The 26907-nt window shown below is 41.7% G+C and overlaps 1 protein-coding gene across 1 annotated transcript in view; it reads right to left on the minus strand.

The window, feature by feature from the left end:
- Positions 1-378: 378 nt before the first annotated feature.
- Positions 379-26907, minus strand: part of LOC124798111 — a 105819-nt gene continuing 79290 nt past the window's right edge. The window contains exons 2-3 of the mRNA XM_047261368.1: positions 3512-3702; positions 379-694 (exon numbers count right to left, since the gene is read on the minus strand). Coding sequence (XP_047117324.1) covers positions 548-694; positions 3512-3702 — 338 coding nt within the window. The 3' untranslated portion in view covers positions 379-547. The remainder of the gene's footprint in view (positions 695-3511; positions 3703-26907) is intronic.

The following is a 26907-nucleotide window of genomic DNA, read 5'->3' on the forward strand; positions in this document are numbered from 1 at the left end:
AGGGAGGAAACGCATTTTCCTCGAAGTTCTTGTACCTGATAGTGTAGGTAACGCAAAAACTGGACTACACATTACAGGGCAAAACATTTTGATCTACAAGATGACGATTTCGGTGTATCGTCCAATGAGGTTGGCAGTGTGGAAGGTATGAGAGAATTGCCGGACAGGTACAGTCATCACGTTAGCACCACAAGAAGTAGACACATAAATGGAGATTCTCCTGTCCAGCCAGCATCCGCGCATGCACACAGGCAAGGATACAAGGATACAGGCAAGGATACATCTGTATTATCATATCGTGTGGTCTGAATGAGGAAAATAATGCCTGTGAGGTTGCTTAGGGATAGGAACTGCTCTCATGAAACCGTAAAGACGCTGTTTTGGAGGAATTCATTTTATTACAGTGTAATATTGTTGCACATGGAAGGAACGTACAAGTGTAACAGCAGAGAATAGTAAAGTGGGTGCAGGAGTGCAGACGCGGCCGCGTCCCGGGCTGAGCAGCAGGTGTGCCCCCGCCGCTCAGCGCCCTCCGCCGGCTGTGACGTCAGCGGCCGTCGTGGCCGTGCCCGTCGCCGTCGCTGTGGCCCTTGCCGTGGTCGTGGCCGCCCCCGCCGCCCCCGCTCTTCTCGTGGTTGCCGTACGCCATTTGAGTGAGGCAGGCCGCCATCACCAGGGCCACGAGCAGAAACACCTGCAACACGCGCGGCGTCGCTGTAGCCACCTGATGATGTGCCTGCGACGGCACAAACGCGCGGTGACGCGCTGACATTCGAACAGAGCAGCGCGAAGAGCATTATATAAGGCTGACAAGTACGTAGCGGCAAAAGGAATCTGGGAATTACACACTGCTGTCCTAGACAGCACTGTGATGGAGATGTTTCATCATTTCTCCAAGTAGTTATAAAGTTCCCGGTGTGTACCTGCATCGTCTGGTTGATGGTGATGGGTACTTATGTAGTATAGCATTCTCTTAATAATGTTAAGGATGAGACACGATAGTGATGCCTAGTGCTGAGTCATAGCAGCTTGCACGAGGAGGCCTCTGGGCTGCCGTCCATCCCCATTCGATCCATCTTCATCTGTAGTGCACATGGCTTCTCCTGTGGCCTTCTCCGCCAGTCATCACGGCGCCTAGAGTATCAGCAACCAATGACAGCCTGCAGCCGCGGGTTGCCCGCTTCGCAGGCACACCGAAGCACTACACAACCGACAGGCAATATTGATGAATGGCCACAACAACAACAACAACAACAACAACACAGCAAAGACACCAGCGGCCACCAGGGACCACTACCGGCCCATATAAACATAAGTAAGAGGTCGCTGCAGATTCCGGAACTCTTTTCACACGTCAAACCACATGATGGAAAATCCGCCGAAGCGCTATAAAGGCAGTTCATCGACCACCAGCAGACGTGGATAGCTGCCAGCCTGGCTTGGATCTTCTCGCTGATCTCTGGATTAGGCTTGGTATATCGGAGAAGTCTCTGGCGGAGACTAGTAGGAAATTGTTTCAGTTGTTTTCTATATTATTCTTGCATGTAGTGTAAATCGAAGACGGATCACCGTTTTGTGTTGGTGTTATACTTGGAGAATTTGTTTTGAATAATCGAACAGTCCAATAAATTGTTTTCGGACTTTGATCGTTAGTTTCTTCTCCTTACGCAGACTTATCAGCTTCGATCCGTGAGGCACTGTGGCAATGTTTGAATGTTTGGGACATTAATCCGGAACTTCACGTCAGTACACCTCCCCTCATCGTAGGCTAGACTCTCGTGACAATTCTCTCACTGCCAGAACTGAAATAAACTCTGAGGCAAACATCATCAGTCTGTACCGCGCTGGCAGCCTCAGCAGTGGAGGTGGGTTTACTGTAAATGGCCGATCTAACAGGTAGTGGCGGATTCTACACGTGAAGAAATGACACCGACTGCAATCGAGATGGAACTCGATTAGCAATTAGACGAGGATCTCGAAGAAGTCTGTCACGGTCATTTCAGCCTATCCGAACAGTAGCATTGGCAACCCTCTCCCTCCCTCCTCGTAAATCAAAAGTAATGGAAGCTGATTCTCCTCTGTACGACCGTAAGACAACTTAGGGCGAATTTGAATTTTGATGCCAGAGGATTGAGCACGTGACTGTACTCAAGAAGGACATGTTGCCAGCCATTCTCTCCTTTCAAGTGGTCGTAACGGGATCAAAAGTACCATCACCCTCCTTCGAATACACTACCACCCCATTTCAGTAGTAAGATTCAGCCCGTTTTATCGAGGTGGTAAATCTGACAAGAAACAACAGAAAAAGAAGACTGCTAACGAGGAGAACACGGGAAGTGCCGTAACTTGATTTCCCAGAAATCTCGAACAGTGTAAGAGGAGCTAAAATAAGGGGACACGTGTCTCGGCTTATCCCTAGATACTCGATCGTTTCTGAAAAAAAGACGGCCAACGTTATCGAGGTAATTTGCAGGTAGTGTACATGCCTTTTACCGCGTGTTATTGCTAGGCGAAATGGTGATAGAGTAGCTAGCGTCGCGGATTGTCAATTTTGCGTCCCCTTTTTAAAACCCGGTTATTACTTTTATTTTTGTTTTTCATTTATATACCCATGAATGTTTTACAGTGTATATTAATATGACGTTGTCCTTATACGTCTACCAATTGTATGTAACGTGAATGAATTTAAAAACTAGAGAACATTATTTGAAATTATTTTGGGCCAAATTATTGTAGAGCACCTTCATTCAAAATCAATCCAGGCGCTAGTTTTCGGAAAAGCGAATTTACTGCCAACGCACGAAATCTTCAGCAATGTTAACGACGTTTCTTTCCCGAGCGAAGAAATGTCACTGTGGCAGACCTGCTTTCGCGCAATGCTCGTCGAGTTCGAAATAACCGTGTTTCGGCTGAAAATCCCTGGCAGATTAAAATTGTGTGACGGACCGAGACTCGAACTCGAGACCTTTGCCTTTCGCGGGCAAGTGCTCTAAATTTTTTTAAAAATTATTTTTTTGAGGGGTACCTAACAAAGAGAAATAAAACAAGATCGTAGCCATCCCTACGGGGCACCGCCACTTGTGTCCCTGTCAAACAAAAATGAAGTCTTACCTCTTCAGGCGTTGCCATCCTTACTACGGGACTAACGTGTGTGCGCCAACCCATAAAACACGATGAAAGGAAGTGGGGGAAGGGTTTTTCTAGTAGGGTGCGGGAAGGTTTTTTCTATCGTTATGTACAGTATGGACATATAAATAACAATGTGCGAACAGTCATGGATAGTCAACCCCGGAAAACTAAAACGAAATGAAGACACCATCGAAGACAGTAAACCTAAATAACAGGAATATAAAGCTACCACTTCGTAGTCAGGCTTCCCAGCAACTGCGCCAACTGATAAACATTGTATGATCGTCTGCACTTCGTTCTGACCTCATCTACCACTGCCTGGAACGTTCCATCTACACGGCGGGCTGTGAAAAGCGCACTGCTTGAGGGTAAGGTGACTCACCGTGGTCAGCCTCATGTCGTCACTTTGATCTGCTCCTGCGTTGCCGGCTGCTGTCTGTCGTTGCTCCGCTCTTCGACTCTTCTGCTGCGGTAGCTCGGTGTCACCTGTCGCACTGCCACGTCGGCCGTCCCTTATATACTGTGCAGTGCGCCAGTCCTGCCTACTGTACGGACGCTGCGACCTTCTCCGCCCTGTCGAGATTATTCACGGCCAGCCGCCGGTGCGGCAGATCAGGGCCCACGGCGCGGGCGAGAAAACACCGTCATTGTCACACCGACAGCCTTGGCAAGCAGAGCGGAACAGTTCCTGGAGCACACTCCGCGGACGTGTAATCAATTGCCTCCACTCAAGGCGACCGTCGAACGTTTTGTGCCTCATCCCGTGTTGACCTCATTCAACAAACTTACAAGGGGACCGCTCCTACTTCGTCTTGATTCGTGATATATGCAGGGCTTGGCGAGAAATGAAACTGACAGAAAATGGGAGCTCCAGATAGCACAGCGTTTAGGTCACAATAATAATAATAATAACAACATTTTTGGCAAGGATCGGGCGAGGCACGACGAATTAACGTTAATATAACTTCCGGGCAGCGGGTTACGCAGCGGAAATAGTACTGAACTGTAATCCAACGGTCGTGCGACCGAGTCACTACGCGGACAATATTTTTTTTATTTTAAATTTTTACGGCACTTACGCTGCAGGAAAAGGAAATAGTGCTCAGTACATTCTATTTATCAATATTTTCATAAAAGGCGCGAAGAAGAAAAGCAAAAAGAAAATTTGTTTTCCAAGAAAGGATTTACTTGTAATGTCCACAAAGACTCTGTGAATAGCTTTCCAAGAAGGGGTTGCAATGACAGCGTAAACTACTTCGTATCGCCTTAGTTGCATTTTACCTTCCATCAGCCCGTGGCAGTCGCACGTGAACAGTAGGATCCCGGTGCTCTCTTGGACCGAGAATTCAAAAAACGACTTACGACTTATCGGCACGCAGAAAAACGTAAAAATATCTTCATTACTTCATCAAAATCTGAGAAACTTACAACAATATATAGGGTGGTCCATTGATCGCGACCGGTCCATATATCTCACGAAATAAACGTCAAACGAAAAAACTACAAAGAACGACTCGTGTAGCCCGAAGAGGGAAACCAGATGGCGCTATGGTTAGCCCCCTAGATGGCGCACCCATAGGTCAAACGAATGCCAACTGCGTTTTTTAAAATAGAAACCCCGATTTTTATTACATATTCGTGTAGTACGTAGAGAAATATGAATGTTTTAGTTGGACCACTTTTTTCGCTTTGTGATATATGGCGTTGTAATAGTCACAAACGTATAAGTACGTGGTATCACGTAACATTCCGCCAGTGCAGACGGTATTTGCTTCGTGATACATTACCCATGTTAAAATGGACCGTTTACCATTTGCGGAAAAGGTCGATATCGTGTTGATGTACGGCTACTGTGATCAAAATGCCCAAGGGCGTGTGCTATGTATGCTGCTCGGCATCCTGGGCGACATCATCCAAGTGTCCGGACCGTTCGCCGGATAGTTACGTTATTTAAGGAAACAGGAAGTGTTCAGCCACATGTGAAACGTCAGCTACGACCTGCAACAAATGATGATGCCCAAGTAGGTGTTTTAGCTGCTGTCGCGGTTAATTCGCACATCAGTATGCGCGAGAATCGAATCTCAAAACCGTCGGTGTTGAGAATGCTACATCAACAGCGATTGCATCCGTACCATATTTCTATGCACCAGGAATTGCACGGCGACGACTTTGAACGTATTGTACATTTCTGCCACTGGGCATAAGAGAAATTACGGGACGATGACAGATTTTTTGCACGCGTTCTATTTAGCGATGAAGCCTCATTCACCAACAGCGGTAACGTAAACAGGCATAATATGCACTATTGGGCAACGGAAAATCCACGATGGCTGCGACAAGTGGAACATCAGCGACCTTGGCGGGTTAAAGTAGGGTGCGGCATTATGGGAGGAAGGATAATTGGCCCCCATTTTATCGATGTCAATCTAAATGGTGCAATGTATGCTGATTTCCTACGTAATGTTCTACCGATGTTAATACAAGATGTTTCACTGCATGACAGAATGATACTTGCTATCGCGATCCACCAACAACGTCTGACAACATGCGTCAGCGCATTGTCAATGCATGTGCGAACATTACGGAAGGCGAACTACTTGCTGTTGAGAGGAATGTCGTTACACGTGTTGCCAAATGCATTGAGGTTGATGGACATCATATTGAGCATTAATGTGGTATTTACAGGTAATCACGCTGTAACAGGATGCGTTCTCAGAAATAATAAGTTCACAAAGTTACATGTATCACATTGGAACAACCGAAATAAAATGTTCAAACGTACCTACGATCTGTATTTTAATTTGAAAAACCTACCTGTTACCAAATGTTCGTCTAAAATTGTGAGCCATAGGTTTGTGACTATTACAGCGCCATCTATCACAAAGCGAAAAAAGTGGTCCAACTAAAACATTCATATTTCTTTACGTACTACACGAATATGTAATAAAAATGGGAGTTTCTATTTTAGAAAAACGCAGATGATATCCGTTTGACCTATGGCAGGGCCATCTAGCGGCAAACCATAGCGCCATCTGGCTTCCCCCTTAAAGTATATGATGAATCTCCTCGCGCAGCAACACAAATTTCTCGTGGGCATGACAAAAAAAGTCCAAACTTACACTACGAGATTTTTCAAGATGAAGAAGAATCACCATAGTCCAGTATTAATGTAATTCTTCCAAAACTCACTCCGTTATTGCAATCTTGTGATGTCTACATTTAACTGATTTGATGGGAAAGCTTCAAAACTACTCTTATCTCATCGAGAGGCAAAAAGAAATAACATTTCGAGAAAACTACATCAAAATACAATGCACTATACATCACAAGCTACCTCGCCAATATTTGGCGAAATGGTAGGTTACATGTGATTTGCTGCCAAACTGTGGGATGAAGGGAGAACCTTCTATTACTGAAAACCAAGATTTTTTTCAATGTAAACTTTAAAACTGCCACGTGATTCCAAAAACGAGGCGTTTAAAATCTGAGCAAGAAGCTCAGGAAACTGTTGCCTCCCTTTCTTCCCTTTTCATACCTTCCTCGAAAAAATTAATAAACAGAATGCGCTGACCACTATTTCGGTTTAATTTCGGTGTAAGTAACGTAAGAACTGAAAACAAAAACAAAGACCCTCTGATTACGATTCTGTACTCATTCCACTATACGAAACGCTGCCTGCCTCTGCCGACCCCGCCAAAAATGCTATTTTTTTTCAAACGCTTAGCCATCTGGAGGACCCACTTCCGTCCTTTTCATTTCTGGCCAGGCCCTGCATACACCGTAAATCTGGACGAAATCGGTGATATGGAGTAGGCGCGGTCCCACTGATAGTCACATGAAGAAATTCCGTTGTTTAAAAATGCCATTTACTTTTCATAAAGGCAAGAAAGTACGTACGTTTGTTGATATTGCCTACCTACTGCTTAATTCGACTCCCTCACTGCACAACAAAGTGTAAAAACGTCTGAATTTCAGAATTTTACTGACACCTGTGCAGTCTGCCATGTGGAGTCTGGTCACCTCTTCGTTGCAACATCTTTCGTCCAACACGACAGAGAATGATCAGACCAAACGTAAGTACCCAGGAAAGACTCCTGTTGGACGCGCTTGATTAACAATGGGGTTTTTGTCGGGCGTCTAAACTTGTGCATTGACGATATAGAAACTTCAATTACTAATTTGCCAACTGACTACGTGAAACCACTAAGTACGTCTCATCTTATTTTAGGAGCTTGTAATGGTTCGCCAGCCGCTGGTGGCAGAGCGGTTATAGGCGCTTCAGTCTGGAACCGCGCGACTGCTGCGGTCGCAGGTTCGAATCCTGCCTCGGGCATGGATGTGTGTGATGTCCTTAGGTTAGTTAGGTTTAAGTAGTTCTAAGTTCTAGGGGACTGATGACCTCAGATGTTAAGTCCCATAGTGCTCAGAGCCATTTGAACCATTTTTTGTAATGGTTCTTTATTTACGTGATCATTACGGCACTCCAACCACAGTTCTCTATACCAGTAAGATCATACTACTTTTCTGCGAAGTAACAGACATATTTTTGTGACAATATTCACATTTGGTTTTATTAATGTATAGGTATTCCGATGTATCGATATATTACAGTGATATGGTTCTTGTGTGTATTCATTTCTGTGAGACTGTCATAATCTTTGACTTACTTGTAACCGTTTTGGCGCGAATGCGCACAGAGCAGTCTTTGTCTGACTTTGCAGAAGTTAAGTTGTTATTTCGCTTTGTAAAAGAACAGTCAAGTCTTCTGTTTGGTTAAAGTGGAAATTAAATATATGAAGATTGATACAAAACTGTTTTCTTGATGATGTGACAATTAAGAAGAAGTATATGTGAATTCACAAGAAGTTTAATAAAAATGTGGATCGTGAACACCAAGTCAAAATTTATTTCTACCGTACCATCGTTCTGATCTGGGATGTTTGATTATTAAGAATTTCCTGAAAAACGCATTTGTTAAGTCTTCAAATATTGCTAAAATACAGATCTGGACCTTCTAGCAGTCAAAGTGGAATCACCCTAGAATCAACAAAATGAGCTATAACAACTTCGACAGAATCTACGTGGGAATCCATTCAAGATAAGTGCCAAAATTAATGACTTTTTTACAATGACTTCATTATTTCCATTCTGACGATACCATCCACAGTCAATAACTTTGTTGTTGCCCGATAAAGCGAACATATGCTGCGTGAGCAACATTATTTATCTGATTTCTAACCTACTTTGCAAGTGGTGGTATTGTTAGAAGCTGAGAACACGGTTACTCCTCGTCAGTAAACTAAGCCGTCGCTGCTGACGAATGTGCTCCAGTGTCTTCATTTTGGCAAAGGGAAATGACGTCTCATACTTTGTTCGTCTTCCTAAGCCCCTGATGGTAATTTTCGATCCAAGTTGTCGTCAGAAGTCGAGTCTGGCAAGAAAGCTGTCACAGTTTGTCTGGAGAGGTGGCAAAGCTGCCGCCCATACGTCGCTGCACGCTCTGACAGACGGGGGGCGGCTTCCGATCGTGTGGACCTGAAGCACGTCACGAGGTCGGAGGGAAATACGGACCCCACAACGGACCTGAGACGTCAGACATGTCGCCTTGCCCGACACTCATCGCGAACGCTCGACAACGTCCGGGGCTGGGAGGGAAATCAGTATGTCAGTGAACAGGTATGCAGAGTCCTTAATTTTCTCATACATTATCGAGACCGCCAGTGTATCGAAACACACAGGCACTAAGTGTAGTATTAAATTGTTCTTAACTAGATACTCGCTCCCCATTGGAGACGGTCGCTGCAACTCATAAGACCTGCAATGTCACGTGCTGTTACGCAACACTACGTGGCCCGCATAACTCGTTGGCACTGGTACGCCATTTGTGACGTCATGGATTGACGGCAGTATCGGCGCAACGCATCACATCTACACGCAGATAAGAAGACTGTTGTTATTAGTATTAGATTCATGCACTTTTTTATTAATATTTTATTTAATGGTGCAGGCAAGCGACGTTAGTACTGCAGAGCCAAATATGTATGTTTTACATATGTACAATGAATATACTTTGGGCTTTACTGTGCACTTCTCTGTAGTCGTCATTCATTTTCCTTGTTTCATAGCTATGAAATTGGTTGTTTAATGTCAGAAATGAGTTGCGATATTACATTCATCTTTCTTAGCTCGCTCTCAAATCTTGGTTGAAATAAATCACATTTGCTTCAGGAGAGAGAACTAGTCTGTGTTGCTCCGGTTTCTCTTTGCTGGTCTGGTAGTGTTTTCTCCCAAGCTGATATATGACTTTTGATAAAGCTAAGAAGTGCTGAGATCCACAATTGGCTCCCCACGTGATACTTCAGTCTTGATCTTCTGCTTTTTATCTTGGCTGAGTAATGATCCAATTAATTAAATATTGTTGCTACAATGAGTATCTTTCTCGTGTATATAAGTGAATATATCTATGTGAATAATGTGTGTTCGGAATTCTCAATTTATACTGCTTAAAGAATCCTAAAGGATTTTCTCCAGAGCCATTACGAACAGTTTCTGCGTATTTAACTACTACTGTATAGTTTACTTATGAGACCACTCTTGCGTTAAAGGGTGCTGCTATAATTACCTCTTGGTAGTTTTTAATTTTGTTGAGTGGGTGACTAATGTCTGATAGATATTATCTTCCGTTTGCTGTGGCATATCATCATTCAGTGCATATATTCCAATTACAACCGTTGAAATTTCATACAACTTGATAGTAACAGTACCAACTGTTTCGCATAAAAATACATAATCCTTGATGTAAGTACTCAAGACTTTGTTAACTAGAATGGAAACACCTGTTTTGTCCGTTTATGCCTAAACATTTCCAGATATGAGAATATTAAACAAATCATCAGGAGATTTGCTCTCGGAATGACAGTAAGAGTGTAACGAACAGGATCGTCCGTGGATGTGACTTTGAGAACTTGATTTGTGAAAAGAAGAATGCATACAAAAAGATTTTATTAACTAAATCATCTCAAGATAGACAAAATTACCAGGCATTAAATCAGGAACTAAGGAATAGAAATACGTCATAAAAGAACAAGATGGAGCATAAGTGCACTCAGATTGAGAGTTCAATAAGTGAGTCACAAACTACAGAACTGTTGAGGGTAATTATTGGTAGGACAAAAACACGAACATCTGTATCTATATCTACATGGCCGCGCAGCAAATAAAACTTAAGTGCCTGGCAGAAGGTTCATCGAACGATCTTCACACTAATTCTCTGTTGTTTCACTCTCGAACACCGAGCGGAAAAAATAAACACCTGTACCTTTCTGTGCGAGCTATGATTTCCCTTATTTTATTACGATGATCTTTTCTCCCTATATAGTTCGGTGTTAACAAAATATTTTCGTATTCGGATGAGAAAGTTGGGTATTGAAATTTCGTGAGAAGATCCCACTGCAACGAGAAACGCCTTTGTTTTAATGATTGCCATCCCGACTCCTGTGTCATGTCGTGACACTCTCTCCTCTATTTCTCAATACCACAAAATGTGCTGCCCTTCTTTGAACGTTCTCGATGTACTCCGCTAATCCTATCTGGTAAGGATTCCACACCGCGCAGCAGTACTCCATTAGAGGCGTAGGCAGTCTCTTTAGCAGATCTGAAGCATTTTCTAAGTGTTTTGCCAATAACACGCTGTCTTCGGTTCGCCTTCCCCACAACATTTTATGTGTTCTTTCCAATTTAAAATGTTCGTAACTGTTTTCAGTTGAATTTACGGCGTTTGGATTTGATTGATTTATCCTGCAACCGAATTTTAACGCATTCCTTTTAGCACTCATGTGGATGACCTCACACTTTTCATTATTTAGGGCTAACTGCTAATTTTCGCATCAGAAGACATCTTACCTAAATTGCCTTGCAATTATTTACGATCTTCTGATAACTTTACTAGACTATGTACGACAGCATTGTCTGCAAACAACTTAAGACGGCTGCTCAGATTGTCTCCTAAATCGTATGTATAAACAAGGAACAGCAGAGGGCCTATAATACCTTGGGGAAGGCCAGAGATCACTTCCGTTTTATTGGATGACTCTCGTGAATTACTACGCACTGTGACCTCTCTGACAGGAAATCACGAATGCAGTCGCATAACTCAGACGGTATTCCATAAGCACGCAGTTTGATTACAACCCGATTCTGCGGTGCGTTGTGAAAAGCCTTCTGGAAATCTACTGCCCATTAAAATTGCTACACCACGAAGATGACGTGCTACAGACGCGAAATTTAACCGACAGGAAGAAGACGCTTTTCGGAGCATTCACATAAAGTTGGCGCTGGTGGCGACACCTACAACATGCTGACATGAGGAAAGTTTCCAACCGATTTATCATACACAAACAGCAGTTGACTGGCGTTGCCTGGTGAAACGTTATTGTGATGCCTCGTGTAAGGAGGATAAATGCGTACCATCACGTTTCCGACTTTGATAAAGGTCGGATTGTAGCCTATCGTGATTGAGGTTTATCGTATCACGACATTGCTGCTCGCGTTGGTCGAGATCCAATGACTGTTAGCAGAATATGGAATCGGTGGGTTCAGGAGGGTAATACGGAACTCCGTGCTGAATCCCAACGGCCTCGTATCACTAGCAGTCGAGATGACAGGCATCTTATCCGCATGGCTGTAACGGATCGTGCAGCCACGTCTCGATCCCTGAGTCAACAGATGGGGACAGCAACCATCTGCACGAACAGTTTGACGACGTTTGCAGCAGGATGGACTATCAGCCCGGACACCATGGCTGCGGTTATCCTTGATGCTGCATCACAGACAGGAGCGCCCGCGAGGGTGTACTCAACGACGAACCTGGGTGCGCGAATGGCACAACGTCGTTTTTTCGGATGAATCCAGGTTCTGTTTACAGCATCAATATGGTCGCATCCGTGTTTGGCGACATCGCGGTGAACGCACATTGGAAGCGTGTATTCGTCATCGCCATGATGGCGTGTCAAGGGGAGTGATGGTACTGGGTTACATTAGTTACACGTCTCGGTCACCTCTTGTATGCATTGACGGCGCTTTGAACAGTGGACGTTACATTTCAGATGTGTTACGACCCGTGGCTCTACGCTTCATTCGATCCCTGCGAAACCCTATATTTCAGCAGGATAATGCACGACCTCATGTTGCAAGTCCTGTACGGGCCTTTCTGGATACAGAAAATGTTCGACTGCTGCCCTGGCCAGTACATTCTCCAGATCTCCCACCAATTGAAAACATCTGCTCAATGGTGGCCGAGCAACTGGCTCGTCACAATACGGCAGTCACTACTCTTGATGAACTGTGGTATTGTGTTGAAGCTGCATGGGCAGCTGTACCTGTACACGCCATCCAAGCTCTGTTTGACTCAATGCCAAGGCCGTTATTACAGCCTGGGTACTGATTTCTCAGGATTTATGCACCCAAATTGCGTGAAAATGTAATCTCATCTCAGTTATAGTATAATATATTTGTCCAATGAATACCCATTTATCATCTCCATTTCTTCTTGGTGTGTAGCAATTTTAATGGCCAGTAGTGTATTTTAAAACAAATTTGGCTGTTTCTCATATATTACATGTCTATGAGAGATTTTTGCACGTGGGAATGCACTGTTAATTGAATTTTTTTTACTGTTCCATGATGACACCAAACAGAGATGGAAAACATTTGTGAGAAGAATATTGACTGAAATACAAATGCATTTTTGTGGTAAAATGAGTATTTCAATTAACAATGTACTACCAATCCATAACGATTTCTTCCCTTTTTTAACATTTTTAGCACTTATAAATTAATTTTCTTGCCATGGATTAGGCTAATGCTGTGAAAAGTATATAATTTTGTTGTACTTTATGACTATCGCTTAATATAGCTATTGTCTTATGTGAATTTTTGTATTACGTAATTATTAGTGCACCAACATCCCTTTTGCCACTGACTTCTTATTGACATTTTATGATGACACTGGCATCTTCCATTTTTGTGATGGCATACTTTACTTTAGTTGCTGCAATGTTTTTATGATGGATCTTTTTGTGTATGATTCGTCCTAGCTTAAGAATGTGTACTTCATTTTGTTTACTGGTTTACCAAAACGACTGTTTGCTGCATATGCATAAGACAAGATACTTTGCTGCACTGCCTTTCTGATAAAATGTTTTGAATATGTATATGTCGTGGCGCCTATAGTTTTATGAAAGCTCACTTAGGATAAACATTTACTAATAGTGGTTTTAAACATGTTAAGTGACATGGCTAATAAGAGAAATATGGAGGATGGGTACAGGAAGACAGTAAATCAAGAATGTAGCAGCGAGGAACTGAAGTTGTAAAATGTGTGAGCAGTCAGATCGAATAAATTTGCATATATGCTTTGGTTGAGGAATGACATGGTTAGCAATACGGAAATGTAAATGAGTATAGGGAGCTGATATTATGTGGTTATACTGATGTGATTACGTAATATGATATTTTTGGCAGGTAAACTTAAACAATGTCTTTGGCAGGCAAATTGAGGTAAAGGATATTATGAGAAAAGTATGAGGGTTTAGCAGAAAACTAATCAGTACATTAGAGTAGTATAATACACTAGGATAAGATATCACAAAGACTGACTAAGACTTTCACTTTGAAGTGCACTCAATTCCTTTTCCTTTTCCTTTACGTGAACCACGTTACATTTGTTTGTTATTTCTTTATTTCTTGTCTATACGCCTTCTTGCTCTTATGTTCTGTGTATGTTTATCGTGTATGTATTTTTATTACCACTGTTCCTATGTTTTACATGTTAGTCGTTAGTTCTGTTCAACCAGACATTTTCTGAGAGATTAGGTAACGTAAGATCGTTTATCTTATGCACACTATATTTTTTTGTACATTTTCATGGCAGTTTGTCACAATTAGAAGATATTAATGTTTTGTCAGTTGCTCCATTCGTTATACTTTACTTTTGTATCTTTCACAGAATATTCAATTCTTATTTGTCTATACAGATGTTTTCTGAGCACATTGATTGTTGAAATCTACAAATATTCAAGCTTTGTGTATAAGGTTCATCTTATATTTTCATCCAGTGCTCTTGCCAGGAATAAGGTCATATTTTCACTTTATATGAAAGCTTCATGTCACATAGATATTCATTGGTCATTTCTTAGAGAGATAATACTGCATCTGCAGTTCAAACTTCTGTAATATACTGTTAGAAAAAAAGCAGCTGAGTGAAGTTGCCAGGAATGTAATTTTTGCTCACACTTAAAGGATATAGGAGTACTGAGTGCGAAAATACCTACCTACAAGACTTCAAATGGAAAATTACTTCCCTGAGTCTGCTTATATTTGGTTCTACATTTACTACCAACCTCCAGAGTGTTCTTAGTGATGGACATCAGTTGCCTTACTGAGTCTGCCTCTGACATAACTTCGTCAGTGCTTCAAGAAATGTGTCAATATTGTGCTAGGTGCATGCCATTTCTTAGCCGCAGGATTCGTGACAAGAGGCGTTAAACGCTATCATCGTTGGTGCTAAGTGTTGCTACTTTTTTCCGTCAGTTGTATTCCCATACTAGCGTCAGCATTAATGATATGAGACATTAAAACAAGTGATTCAATATTTACCTTCAATATACAAAACTCAGCCAGTAGTGTGTGTGCACCTTCCCTGTGCAAAGACAATCTTCATATGTAAAACACAAATCAGAGCCTTTTCTTGTACCTTTTGTAACGTAAAGTCCTAACACATAATGTTATTTATAAGAAATCGTTCTTCTTGCCTTACCGCAGCTACGACAGCTCGTGGGGAATCTTTTTATTTGATTTTATTTTTGGGGAGGGGGGGGGGGGGAGGGTAAGCAAATGTAAGGTTTTCATATGTTTTCTGCCATTGTAAATATTTCACCTGTAGTGTACTGCGACAAAAATGCATGAGCGCAGTGCACTAGTTGTGGATAAGATCCTTGACTCTGTTGAATGTGATCTGTGGTGCACCTGATCGCCAGTCAGTTGTGCAGCGCCGGGGCATTCTTTTTTGAGGCACAGTGCCGAGCAGTTGAGTTTTTAGAGGAGGTTTGGTACTTGTGACTCTGAGAGAAATCGTCTAGAGTACTTCATTATGAACGTGAAAACCTGTTTGTAAACCTATGTTATTGATTCCATTGATGGAGAAAATTTTTTTGGAGGAATTTTTCAAGGTATCTGATGCATGTGCAATTATGAAATGTTTGTTTGTCAGAACTATTAAATGAAGGAAGTCTTTGTCCTTCAGGTACCTAATAACATTCACAGTTAGGGTTAATTTGATCACTTTGCTTTCATTATGTCACAAATAACGTACTTGTTTGAAATGTCTGTAACTTTTGTATTTCGTAACTGTTAGGGTCTTCTATGTTGTACAGTCTTTCTTGACTAAAATCAACTTTAATTTTTCAGGAACAACTTTCGTTAAGGTAAAACGCTTCTCCATCATTTTAATAACATTTTTAATGTTTTGTAGTTGTGATCTTTACCTTGCGCCACATGAAGACACAGGTTGTTTCTGACAAGCAAAAACAAATTTGGTAGTGAGTAGCTTATTTTTTCTTTAGTTGTTGCATGTGCTGATTTCTTTTTTGCTTTCGAGAACGCTAGTACACTAGACACGAAAAAACGTGCTGAGCATGAGGTTAGTTACTTTTATTTCATGATAGGTCTCACTTTGCATTCTTATGAGGAAAGAGTTCGCAGTCAGAATTTCGGCTCTTGTGCTAAACAAGCAGATTAATTTACAGTGAACGATGTAGGTAATTTCAAATCGTTTTTTTTTCTTTTGACTAGAGTAGTATTTTATATTTGTCGACATTTCAAGTCAGGAACTACACTTCATATCACGTAACTTCCATATGAACCTCTGTATAGAGTTTCAGTTAAATAGTTTTCACTGAGTACACAATTAGTTACATTTTTCATTTAATTAGATTAGTTCTCATTACTACCAATTCAGTATTTCACGAAGTTTAAATTTTTTTTTCAAGGCACTGTTCATATGGGCAACACAGGGGAGACCAACAGTCAGCGTTGCTCAGCGGATGAGTACGGTATCTAAAGCACACGTTATACGAGGAGAAAGTTTTCGATAAAAGGAATATTCTGCATCTTCATTTATAGATAAATTTTTGTAGAAAGCTTACGGCCTCGGATACAACAGTAATCAAGGGATGAACAAAAGCCAAGGACGTGGAAAAACTAACGAGAAATTATCGAGAACGATCTACGCTTCGATTCAAAAAGAGGAGATCCGGATAAACAGATAGATAAAAGAACTGTACGAACAGACAAGGACGATTACAAACAACACCAGGAAAAGAAGGACAAAGTTCTACGGACACCTACACAGGATGAACGAAAATAGACTGAGGAAGAAGATTTTTAACATAGTGACAATTAATGCAGTGAGAACTAACTAGGAAAAAGAAAGGTCTCAAGAAACTGAACATCTCTACAGAAGACATGACAGTTGTAAAACTTCGAAATAAAGTTCAGAAAACAGAAATCTCAGCAAACATCCAAGGAGAAGAGAACGGGAAAGAAGTGGACAGAATAGAGAAAGAAGAAACAAGTGAATTAATGAAAAGTTTTTGTGAAGGAAAAAGCGACGAAACAAAATTTCATGAAAGTGGATTGTGTTTTAGCGGTCTCCTTAAGGCAGTATGAACGATGATAACAATAATGATGATACGGTTTTAATAATGATAACGATACTAATAATAACAATAACAACAATAATAAGAGAGTCATACCGAAAATAGAGTGAACTAACTGTGGAAACCAGTCAGTATTATACGTACGAGTCGAAAAGTGACCAAGAAAAGACGAATGTATGAAGTAGGAGTCCAAAGACACTTACTTCTATAATCCTCCGCAGAAAGTGTAGTTAGTAATGGTTAACACAAAATGCAGTCTGGAGCACAAAAGACCTAATTTTAAACAAGCATACAGAGATTTAACCAAAGAAGGATGGAATATTAACTTTTCGTTGGGACAAAAACTGAACTTCTTTTATGACGAGTATTTGTCGGTAGCAGCAGTTTCGTACGGTGACTATGACGAAGGAAATTGTCACCTTGACTCCACTTTGTTTCAGAAGTTAGGGGCATGAACAAATAATCTGTGTCGACGTTGTACTGTCAAAGTGATGCGTTACGTCATCTGGACTGGATGTACTTAGGTTAACGGCTAAGTGCAACTTGGACAAAATGTAGGCAACGGAAGTAGTGTTAGAGATTTCCGACATCCATAAGTATGTATTAATTAAGGGTTTGGCCTTCATGGTACTGAATAGTGTTGGACGATTCGTCATCCGTTCTGTGGAGTCATTACTTTACACACTAGATTAACTTTCAAAGAACTCGTTCGTTTTCACTACGCCCTATACGCTGTATTTCTTTGTCCAACGTTTCCTTTTATTCTTCACCGCCAGGCTGTACCAAACCTATTTTGTTTCCTTATGGTGCATCTTTTCTAAATTCATTAAAATTACCAATATGTGCCAATACATTGTAAATTATTGTAGGAACAAATAAAACGAAAAGCGTACCAAGAGCGTAGTTGAAGCAAGGAACTTAATAGCATAAATATATAAAGAAAGAATCTGGTTAAAATTCCACAGGGGCAGAACATAGAGGCTGTGATATAAAAACGGTAGTGCAGGTGCCACTGTCACGGAAATGAAATTACTCGTCATGGAAGCCAGCTCCGACACAAAGTTAGGCGTGATTTTTTTAACAAGTGCGGAAATATGCTTTAGGTCTAATTAATATTAAGATACACAAAACTACGACAGTCCATGGTATTTACCAAGGATAGTAGAATGCAACACATGCAGGAGGTCGGTAGGTGTGCGCCCAGTAGGAAACTACGACGTCGCCATCGCCACAGCCGAGCCGGGAACCGCTCAGTACCTCACGAGTGCCGCGTAAGGTATTGTGTTATCACTGTGTTTCTGAGTGAGTACGGAGTTGTGTAATCGATCATACTGCTAGATATGGCTCTTTGCAATTGTGCGATTACGCAATAATGTGTCTTTATGCTCTTTATAAGCGATGTACACTGAAGAGCCAAAGAAATTGATGTACCTGCCTAATATCGTGTAGGGCCCCCGAGAGCACGCAGAGGTGCCGCCGCACGACGTGGCATGGCCCCGACTAAGGTCTGAAGCAGTGCTGGAGGGAACTGACACTATGAATCCTGCAGGGCTGTCAATAAATCCGTAAGGGTACGAGAGCATACATGTCTCTTCTGAATAGCACGTTGAAGGCATCCCAGATATGCTCAGTAATGTTCATGTCTGGGGAGTTTGGTGGCCAGCGGAAGCGTTTAAACTCAGAAGAGTGGGTTTGGAGCCACTCTGTAGCAATTCTGGACGTGTGGGGTGTCGCATTCTCCTGTTGGAATTGCCCAAGTCCGTCAGAATGCACAACGGATATGAATGGATTCAGGTGATCAATAGGATGCTTACGTACGTGTCACCTGCCAGAGTCGTACCTAAAGGTATTAGGGGTCGCATATCACTCCAACTGCACACGCCCCACACCATTACAAAGCCCCCATCACCTTGAACAGTCCCCTGCCGACGTGCAGGCTCCATGGATTCATGAGGTTGTCTCCATACCAGTACACGTCCATTCGCTCGATACAATTTGAAAGGAGACTAGTCCGACCAGGCAACATTTTTCCAGTCGTCAACAGTCGAATGTCGGTGTTGACGGGCCTAGTGGAGGCATAAAGCTTTGTGTCGTGAAGCTATCAACGGTACACGAGTGGGCCTTATCTCCGAAAGTCCATATCGATGATGTTTCGTTGAATGGTTCGCACGCTGATACTTGGTCATGCCCCAGCATTGAAATCAGCAGAAATATGCGGAAGGGTTGCACTTCTCTCACGTTGAACGATTCTCTTCAGTCGTCGTTGGTCCAGTTGTTGTAGGATCTTTTTTCCGGCCTCAGCGATGCCGGAGATTTGATGTTTTACCGGGTTCCTTGTGAAATGGTCGTACGGGAAAAACCCCACTTCATCGCTACCTCGGACATGCTATTGCGGCTTCTATAGCCCCTGTTCAGACTCACTTAAATCTTGATAACCTGCCATTGTAGCAGCAATAACCGATCTAACAACCGCGACAGACACTTGTCTTTCAGAGACGTTGTTGACTGCAGCGCCGTATTCTGCCTGTTTACATGTATCTGTATTTGAATTCGCATGCCTTTCTTTGGCGCTTCAGTGTATTACATTTCCTTATGTTGAAAGTCAATTGCACAAAGCGCCATTCCTCCACAGTTCTTCCTACATTTGTCTGAAATTTTATAGGCTTGTTACTTCATACATCACTGACGATTAAGTGCAGAGTTACGGTTCACCTATCAGTGTATTGACGGATTCTGAGAGTGTATCTTGAGTTGTTTTCAGTGAAAAATAATGGTTTGTTTTGCAATTGCAAATTGTTCTAACCACTTCATACAGCTAAAATAGTTGAGAATTATATTTCATAAATTTCCTAAAAATAATGAGACGAAACACGAATGGGTAAAATATTGTAAACAAGACGATTCGTTTCAATTGTTAATGCTTCTAAGTGCACAATACATTTTGCTGTTCGGATTATGAAAAGGATTTGAAACAAGACCTTTGAATCTTCCTTTAAAATGTGAGTTGAAGCCTGATGCTATTCCAACTCTACAACTCCTATTCTCCATAGCTGATTAAGGGGCTAGTTATCAGGATGAAATGAGAGAAAAATTCGGTCAGAAATACTAAGTTACTGTATAGAAGCAGAAAGGGTTTTACAGGTAAGAAACCAACTACTGAAGAAACTACCAGCAGAATAAACGTCAACTATGAAAATAAACACCGCTGTTAATGCTACAATGCAGATTTGTGCTAACAGTAAGAACAGTAAAGGATCGTCAGTGCAATTGTAATGCTGACATACTTACAATAAAACATTTTTTTTAAATGGTCGATGTTTTTTTTTCAATGTCAGTAAAAGCTAGTTAAATGTGAGATTAAGCATTATTTTGAAGATCATTGTGTAACCTGATACCGAGCCCATGCATCACGGGAAATTGTGTGGTATATTGAAGGTCACTATGTAAAATGATACTTGTCACATGTCAAGATGACCTTCTGCTCACGCTTCTGAGGCAATTGTCCTACTAAAAATTGAAAGTCATCCATCCACTATGTGCATTCAAGCGCCAAATTCAATGTCGCCCACCCACTGTGCCGGTTGTGTCTCACATAAACGTCCAAGACGAGTTCACGCTCTCACCATTCATTTAGGTCAATTGAATGACTTAACAATGGCTCCCCTACATTGATGAAAGCTAATAGAGTGACATAAAATGGCGAGGCGTAAGAAAGCCCCTCTTCCCATAAGAATATGCAGAAATTTATCCAAGACGGGACAAATTTCTAAAATTGCCATATAAATGATTTGATGAGTTTCAGACCGCGATGTATGCTAAGAACTAAATGTGGCAGGACTTTCACAACATTTATTTTATCTCAGTTTCTCAAGGTGGTTTACTGTGGTACATAAATTGTATCCACATTTCATTGATTCAGTTATCTGTGGTTATATCCTCACGACGAATCCCTATAATGTTATGTTAACATTGAAAATTAGCAGTCTGAAACACGGGAGAGGAGGACATGCAGCACTCACGCTCTGAGCGCTGTGTACGAACTTACTTGTGTGTAGACAGTTCATCTGTCCTGGGAGTCGAGGCTCTAGACGATTTTTGCCTGTTCGATACGGGCAAGATATCAGTCCTGGGGATTCCAACACTTCCGAGAATGTTCTAATATCCAGTCTTAAGTTTAGATGTTTCGTATAATTTTGCATGATATTGTAATTCCAGAGACAAAGGGGTTTTTACAGACGTACAGACTGACAGTCGGATAAAAAAATTACAAACAAATATTTTTTCAGTGATACAATTACAAATTAATAATTTTATGACTTTTCCCTTAGTTGAACTGTGAAACGTGGCTTCTTACCACATTTCGCAATTCTAAGTTGACGGGAAGCACCCTATAGGTTTTGACGAGTGAATTTGCGAATATCAAAGCACACGAAGTAATTGGGAGTATTTCTTCATTCCATTGACATAGAACCTTAACTGTTTTACGCCGCTAAGGGACCTCAGACCTTAGTATGGGATGTAAATTTCGACTGGGTGCATCTGCGTGTTCCCGAGAAAAAAGAGGCTTAACCGTCGAATAGACAGCACAGACGGACAGGGCAGAGGGGCGACAGAGCGATACTGTAGGGGTCCCGGTTTTATCGATTGTAAAAAAAAAAAAAAAATTAAGCATCAACTATCTTTAAAGCGGATAAACAGGAAAAAACTACAAAAACCACTTACGGTATTCGACTTTTATGTCATCCATAACAATTCTGCGTTTACTGAACTCCACGTGTGGTCGTCTAAAAGGCTTTATTACATTATTTTCGTGCTTTCTGCTATTTAATGTTTGCTAGCACGATTCAAGGTAAACAATATGTGTTTGTCAAAGCTACATTTTATTGATTACTCTACTAGATAATTGTTGAAAACTTTCCAAACCTGCCGTGAAATTGGCCGCTGCAATCGACTTTACTGAAGATATCTGTCTGGAGTGAAGTCCGCCTTATACAAGAGTGAAAAGGGGACGTTTAGCAGTGCAGACGAATAGCGAGTAGAAGCTTTTGAAACGTGGTGTTACAGAGAAATACTGTAGATTCGATGGGTAGATCGAATAATTAGTGAGTAGGTACTGAACAGAACTGAGGAAAACGGTAAGTTATGGCACAGTTTGCCTAAAACAAGGGGTCAGCTGATAGGACACATGCTGAGGCATCAAGGAATAGTGAATTTAGTACTGGAGGGAAGCACGGAAGGTAAAAATTTCAGGTGGCCAAACGATGAACACAGTAAGCAGGTTCAAATGGATGTTTGGTGCAGCAGTTGAAGAAGCTCGCACAGAATAGACTAGCGTGCGGAGCTGGCTCGCAACAGTCTTCGGACTGACGACCTCAACAATCGACCTTTAACGGCTTAGGACTGAACGAAAGCTACCCTAGACTCCACGGTCTATCGTACAGCCACGCCAACCGTATTGCATCTCACAGAGTTCGAGAGTCCTAGTTCCTGGACAGAACATCTTTTCTGCCTTGCAATTTCATAACTTTTTCTTCTCTTCCCGATCTATCCATTCGAATGCATACTTGGACACACCTACAATATAGCATGGTGACGTTCTTAGTGGTCTGCTTCAAGATCTACACCACATGACAGAGCGAACTTAGGAGCGGTCACGGGCCTGTCAACAGACGAATGGTAAACTATTGTCGTGAACACGATGTGCAGGAAGAGAAGGGTTCGTCTTTGTGGAAGTTGCGCAGGTTGTCGCCAGGGTATACTGCAGTCATGTTTCAGATGTCTGGGAATTAGCGCCGAATCCATGCGCCAATGTGTTGAACCGTTCCCTTTCTACAAACTGATCGGGGCTGTGCGTGGAAGCGACAGAGAAAAGATTCGGAACTTTATTTCGGCTCGCTTCTCTAATGGTTCGCATTCAGCTTAACTGTAGCACAGCACCGAAACCACCGCTGCAGCAAGGAAACATCTTAATATGCCGTGAACTGCGTGACAATCAGACAAATCTAAATTGCATAGCAACCGCTAGTCACATTATTTCCCATTGCTCCCAGCAGTTCAGAATCTCCACTTCAGTAACGCTCCAGAAAATCATTGCTAGAATTGCACGAGAATTTTTTGATGAAGGAAAGGTCTATTACTCAGATGCCATGAGGGATGGAGTGCCCCCTCTCTCCCTCCCTGTGCCACCTCACCCCTTTCCTCCCCAGACCAATTGCATGTCGGGATAGCAAGTTCCCCATCCCGCGTTTCACTACTACTACAATGTGTGACTTTCGTCATGCAAGGTCTGTACACCGTAGTGCGAGGATCATCACCAAGCGCCAGCAGCAGTTTTATCATACTTAAAAAATGGTATTGATCTATCACGTAAGACAGTTTGACATCACAGGATGCGACTAAAAAGTGCGGGAAATCTGAAGAGGTGTGCTGCCCTATTGACTAAATTACTATAATTTAATTACATCATTGCATTTTCCGCAAGCACGGCCATTGCTATTTTCAATTTTAGGGAAGTTTGTTGCAATATCACAGATTTTCTCCCTCTCTCCAAGATCGGCAAACAGAGATGCAAATAATTCTGAGACTTTAAATGTTCAGCAATTACCACAGTGCATTATTTAAACAAATAAACTGCAAGCATGTACCAAACCAACAAGGATCTTGTCCCTGCATTATTAACGTGTGATGTCATAGAGTGTTCAAAACAATGACATATTCTGTAAGCTCAAACGTATGACGACCTTGGATTGCTATTTACATTTTTGGGGTAATTTTTGCAATGAAACAGATTTTTTTCCTTTCTTCAAGATCGTCATCCCAAGAGATGCGTAAATATGAGACTTTACACGTGAAACAATTCGCACGGTGATATTTTAAGCAACTACTCTCATATGCCATATTGAACAATTAGCACAGCGTCATATTTTAACAAATACACAGATCTTCCATGTTAAGAAAATTACACACTGCAAAAAATACCCTCTTGTTTCTTTCCAAGTCCATGAGGAACTTATACCTGCATTTTTGGTGGGGTACAAACGATCATATCACTAATAAGGCGTCGAACACTATAAGATCAAAGTAGACTTGTAAATAACGAAACGGAATCCGAATGAGTACCTTTCCACAGACAAGTATTTTACATTAAAAAACACTAAATTGCACTGTAAACAATTAATACATCTGGGCTGTTACCGCCACAACTGGCGTTCGGTAGGCAAGATAAAGACAATGCACTTTATTTAAAAGGAACAAAAAGTATCTTCCATTATTTGCATCGTACAGCGCCACTGGGATCGCGAATCCTTCCGCTACAGTGCTAGTTACGTGTGAACTAGCGGGGGAGTGTCCACTGGCAGAGGCGTCCCACGCGCCTGGCAGACGAGAATGAGTGAGACATAGAATGGATTGTGGGGTGATCTCTGTCACACAATGGCAACAGTCATAAAGCACCCCACAGTCTTGAAATAAGACTGGCAGGTTGCAGTTCGCAGTTAGCTGAAGTCACGCGTGTTCCTTGTCAGTATCAGGTGCTACTGCTGCCTGACCACACACACCACACTGCAGCGCCGCTGTCGGGGCGCCAGACGCTTCTGAGGCTCCCGTCAGCAGTGTCTGCGTGCCTCAGAGCGCAACACACCTCTGTGGGTAGACGTACAGATAATAGAGTCATTGTGCTACTTTATTATGCAGTAAGCACTCCTCAGAGTGTACCTTGGCTATTAGTCGTTGAGGATATTTCCTAAAAAGTGAAGTGTTATTAATATTCAGTAACTGGAGCCCCATGCACTCTCTGATCTAAAGCGACTGAACACCCGCCAATATCTTACTGATCACAGGTACAGCGTGTCCGTCATAAAACGTGTTTCGGTATATATTCTGAATTCGTAACTGGAATAAACCGAAACAAGTGCTTCTGATCAAGCCTGTAATGCAACAAAAAGTGTTGCGCTCTTTCATGGAATGAGGAAAATTATTTTGTAATATGCAACGTTTATCTGGTCTTTCGATAACTGGTCCCAAACTGGCCTAGTTTGCTATTCGTTTAGCCAGTATATATTAAGAGGGACGTTAATTAACGTGAACATTAGCCAGTACTTCTTTACACAGCACCCTCCTACATGCATTCCTCGTTTACAAACTTCGAATTTCTTATTACAAGACCTCACAATGCTCCACTTTTATAAATACATCACTTGCTTGCAATTACAAGGATGTTATGGTTGATGGCATGCTGTGTGGGGATCTGAGGTATAAGGTACCCTCCACTATCTAAAAAATGGGTGCACTGTTCGGCGATCGCCAGTTCGTGATGTAAGTGCTATACAAATACTAGCACTGTATGTTTCGAAGCTCATAGTTTTTTGTTGTTGCTGTTGATGCCAAGAATATATGGGGATACAGATTAAGAGTTCAGCATATCGAATATCAAATAGGCTCAGCGAAGCACCTTTAATTATACATTGCTTAGTTCCTTCTTACTGTCGTATGTTGTCCTTCCCATGCAGGAGAAATACTATTTTTACCGACAACTGCTTCATAGAGACGAGTAAAACAATTGTACTAAACTCTAAGAACTGATGCTCTACAACAGGGGTGCCACGTCGTCATCTGAAAGACACATATTGACTTGCGCATATAGGCTTTTCTCTTTCGGAGTATGTTCGCTGTCCTTATGTTTACTTAGTATAGGTTTAATAATATCCAACTTAATTTTTCACTTATAATTTCATTCTACACCGAAATCATCTAATTCTCTTCTCCAATCACTAAGCTGACAAAGAGTTATGTTATTGGATTCTAATACTACCTAATTTTTTTCTTGTAAAATATCTCTTTTATGGCATTAACAGTTATTACTTTCTTCTTCGAATGCTTCAAGCTCAGAGCATTCTCGAATTTTAATTTTGCATTTTACTGCCTCCATTTCACTACTGTTATAACGTGTTATATCGTCTCACACCTTTCTGGGTGAATGATGGCAGTAGTTCCATGTTATTATGGAATTTCCATATAAAACTTTAAGTTTAGAACTTTTCCAAACGATTGTCCGTTAGAAGTAGTTATTCCATTTGTTATTAACTCTGCAAAAGACAGTTGTGTTGCACAACATTCACTCCTCAAGATTTACATACAACGTAACCATCCTTCTTAAGCTAATTGAAATGCAACTTGATTTTTATACAGAAACTATTCACTTATCCTTTAATACAATTACCGTCCGTTGATCCAAAGGTTTCTGCGAGCATCTCAAAGAATGATCGCTCTCCATTGGTATTGACAGTAAATGCATATATTTTGTTTATCCCACTCGTATTCAGATTTTTCTATCACTGTGTTTAAAGTATTTTGTGACCCTCGCCTGCAGATCTGCAAAAGATCCTTCTTTGTCCAGTAACAATATCAATTCGTCCTTCACAACAAGTCTTTTGCGTGTACACTCCAACTTACATTTTTTACTTAATTCGACCTCTTGCAAAACCTGTTTTCATTTTTAATACACATAATACTAACTATACTTAGGGGAGGAATTTTGGAATAACGTAATATGTAGGGATCAATCGTCACTCAGCAATGTCTATATCTGGCAGTTTTGCGGTGAACAGTGTCATGGACTGAGAAAAGTGTTTTTCTCCAGCTTCAGTATAACGCACATGTATCACATGTATATCATTTTCTTTAACTATGTTCTCCCAGTTGACTGGTAGAGCATAAAAAATTTAGGCAGAGAGAACATGGTTTATAACCTTTTCTCCGTCTTGATTGTCAGGAAAGTGCATTTCATTGGATGCATTTTCTCTCAATAGTGTTTTGAGAGAAATACGTCTTCTTTCCTCGAGCTTTTGCTGGTGTCAGAAGGCGCGGAAGTTGAATGCGTGCCCGAGGATGTGGACCTGGATACCCAACAGGGGTCTCCGTGCTCTGGCGCGCGCCTGCGCCGCGAGCCTCGCCGTGCGAGTTCGCCACTCTCCGTACCACGTGAAGTTCGCTGCCAGATATTTAGGTAACCCCGGCATTCGAGGGTTGGATCCCATCAGTTCCACGTCGAGAACTTAAATTGCCT

The sequence above is a fragment of the Schistocerca piceifrons genome, chromosome 5 (assembly GCF_021461385.2).
Source record: "Schistocerca piceifrons isolate TAMUIC-IGC-003096 chromosome 5, iqSchPice1.1, whole genome shotgun sequence".
Taxonomy (NCBI): Eukaryota; Metazoa; Arthropoda; class Insecta; order Orthoptera; family Acrididae; genus Schistocerca; species Schistocerca piceifrons.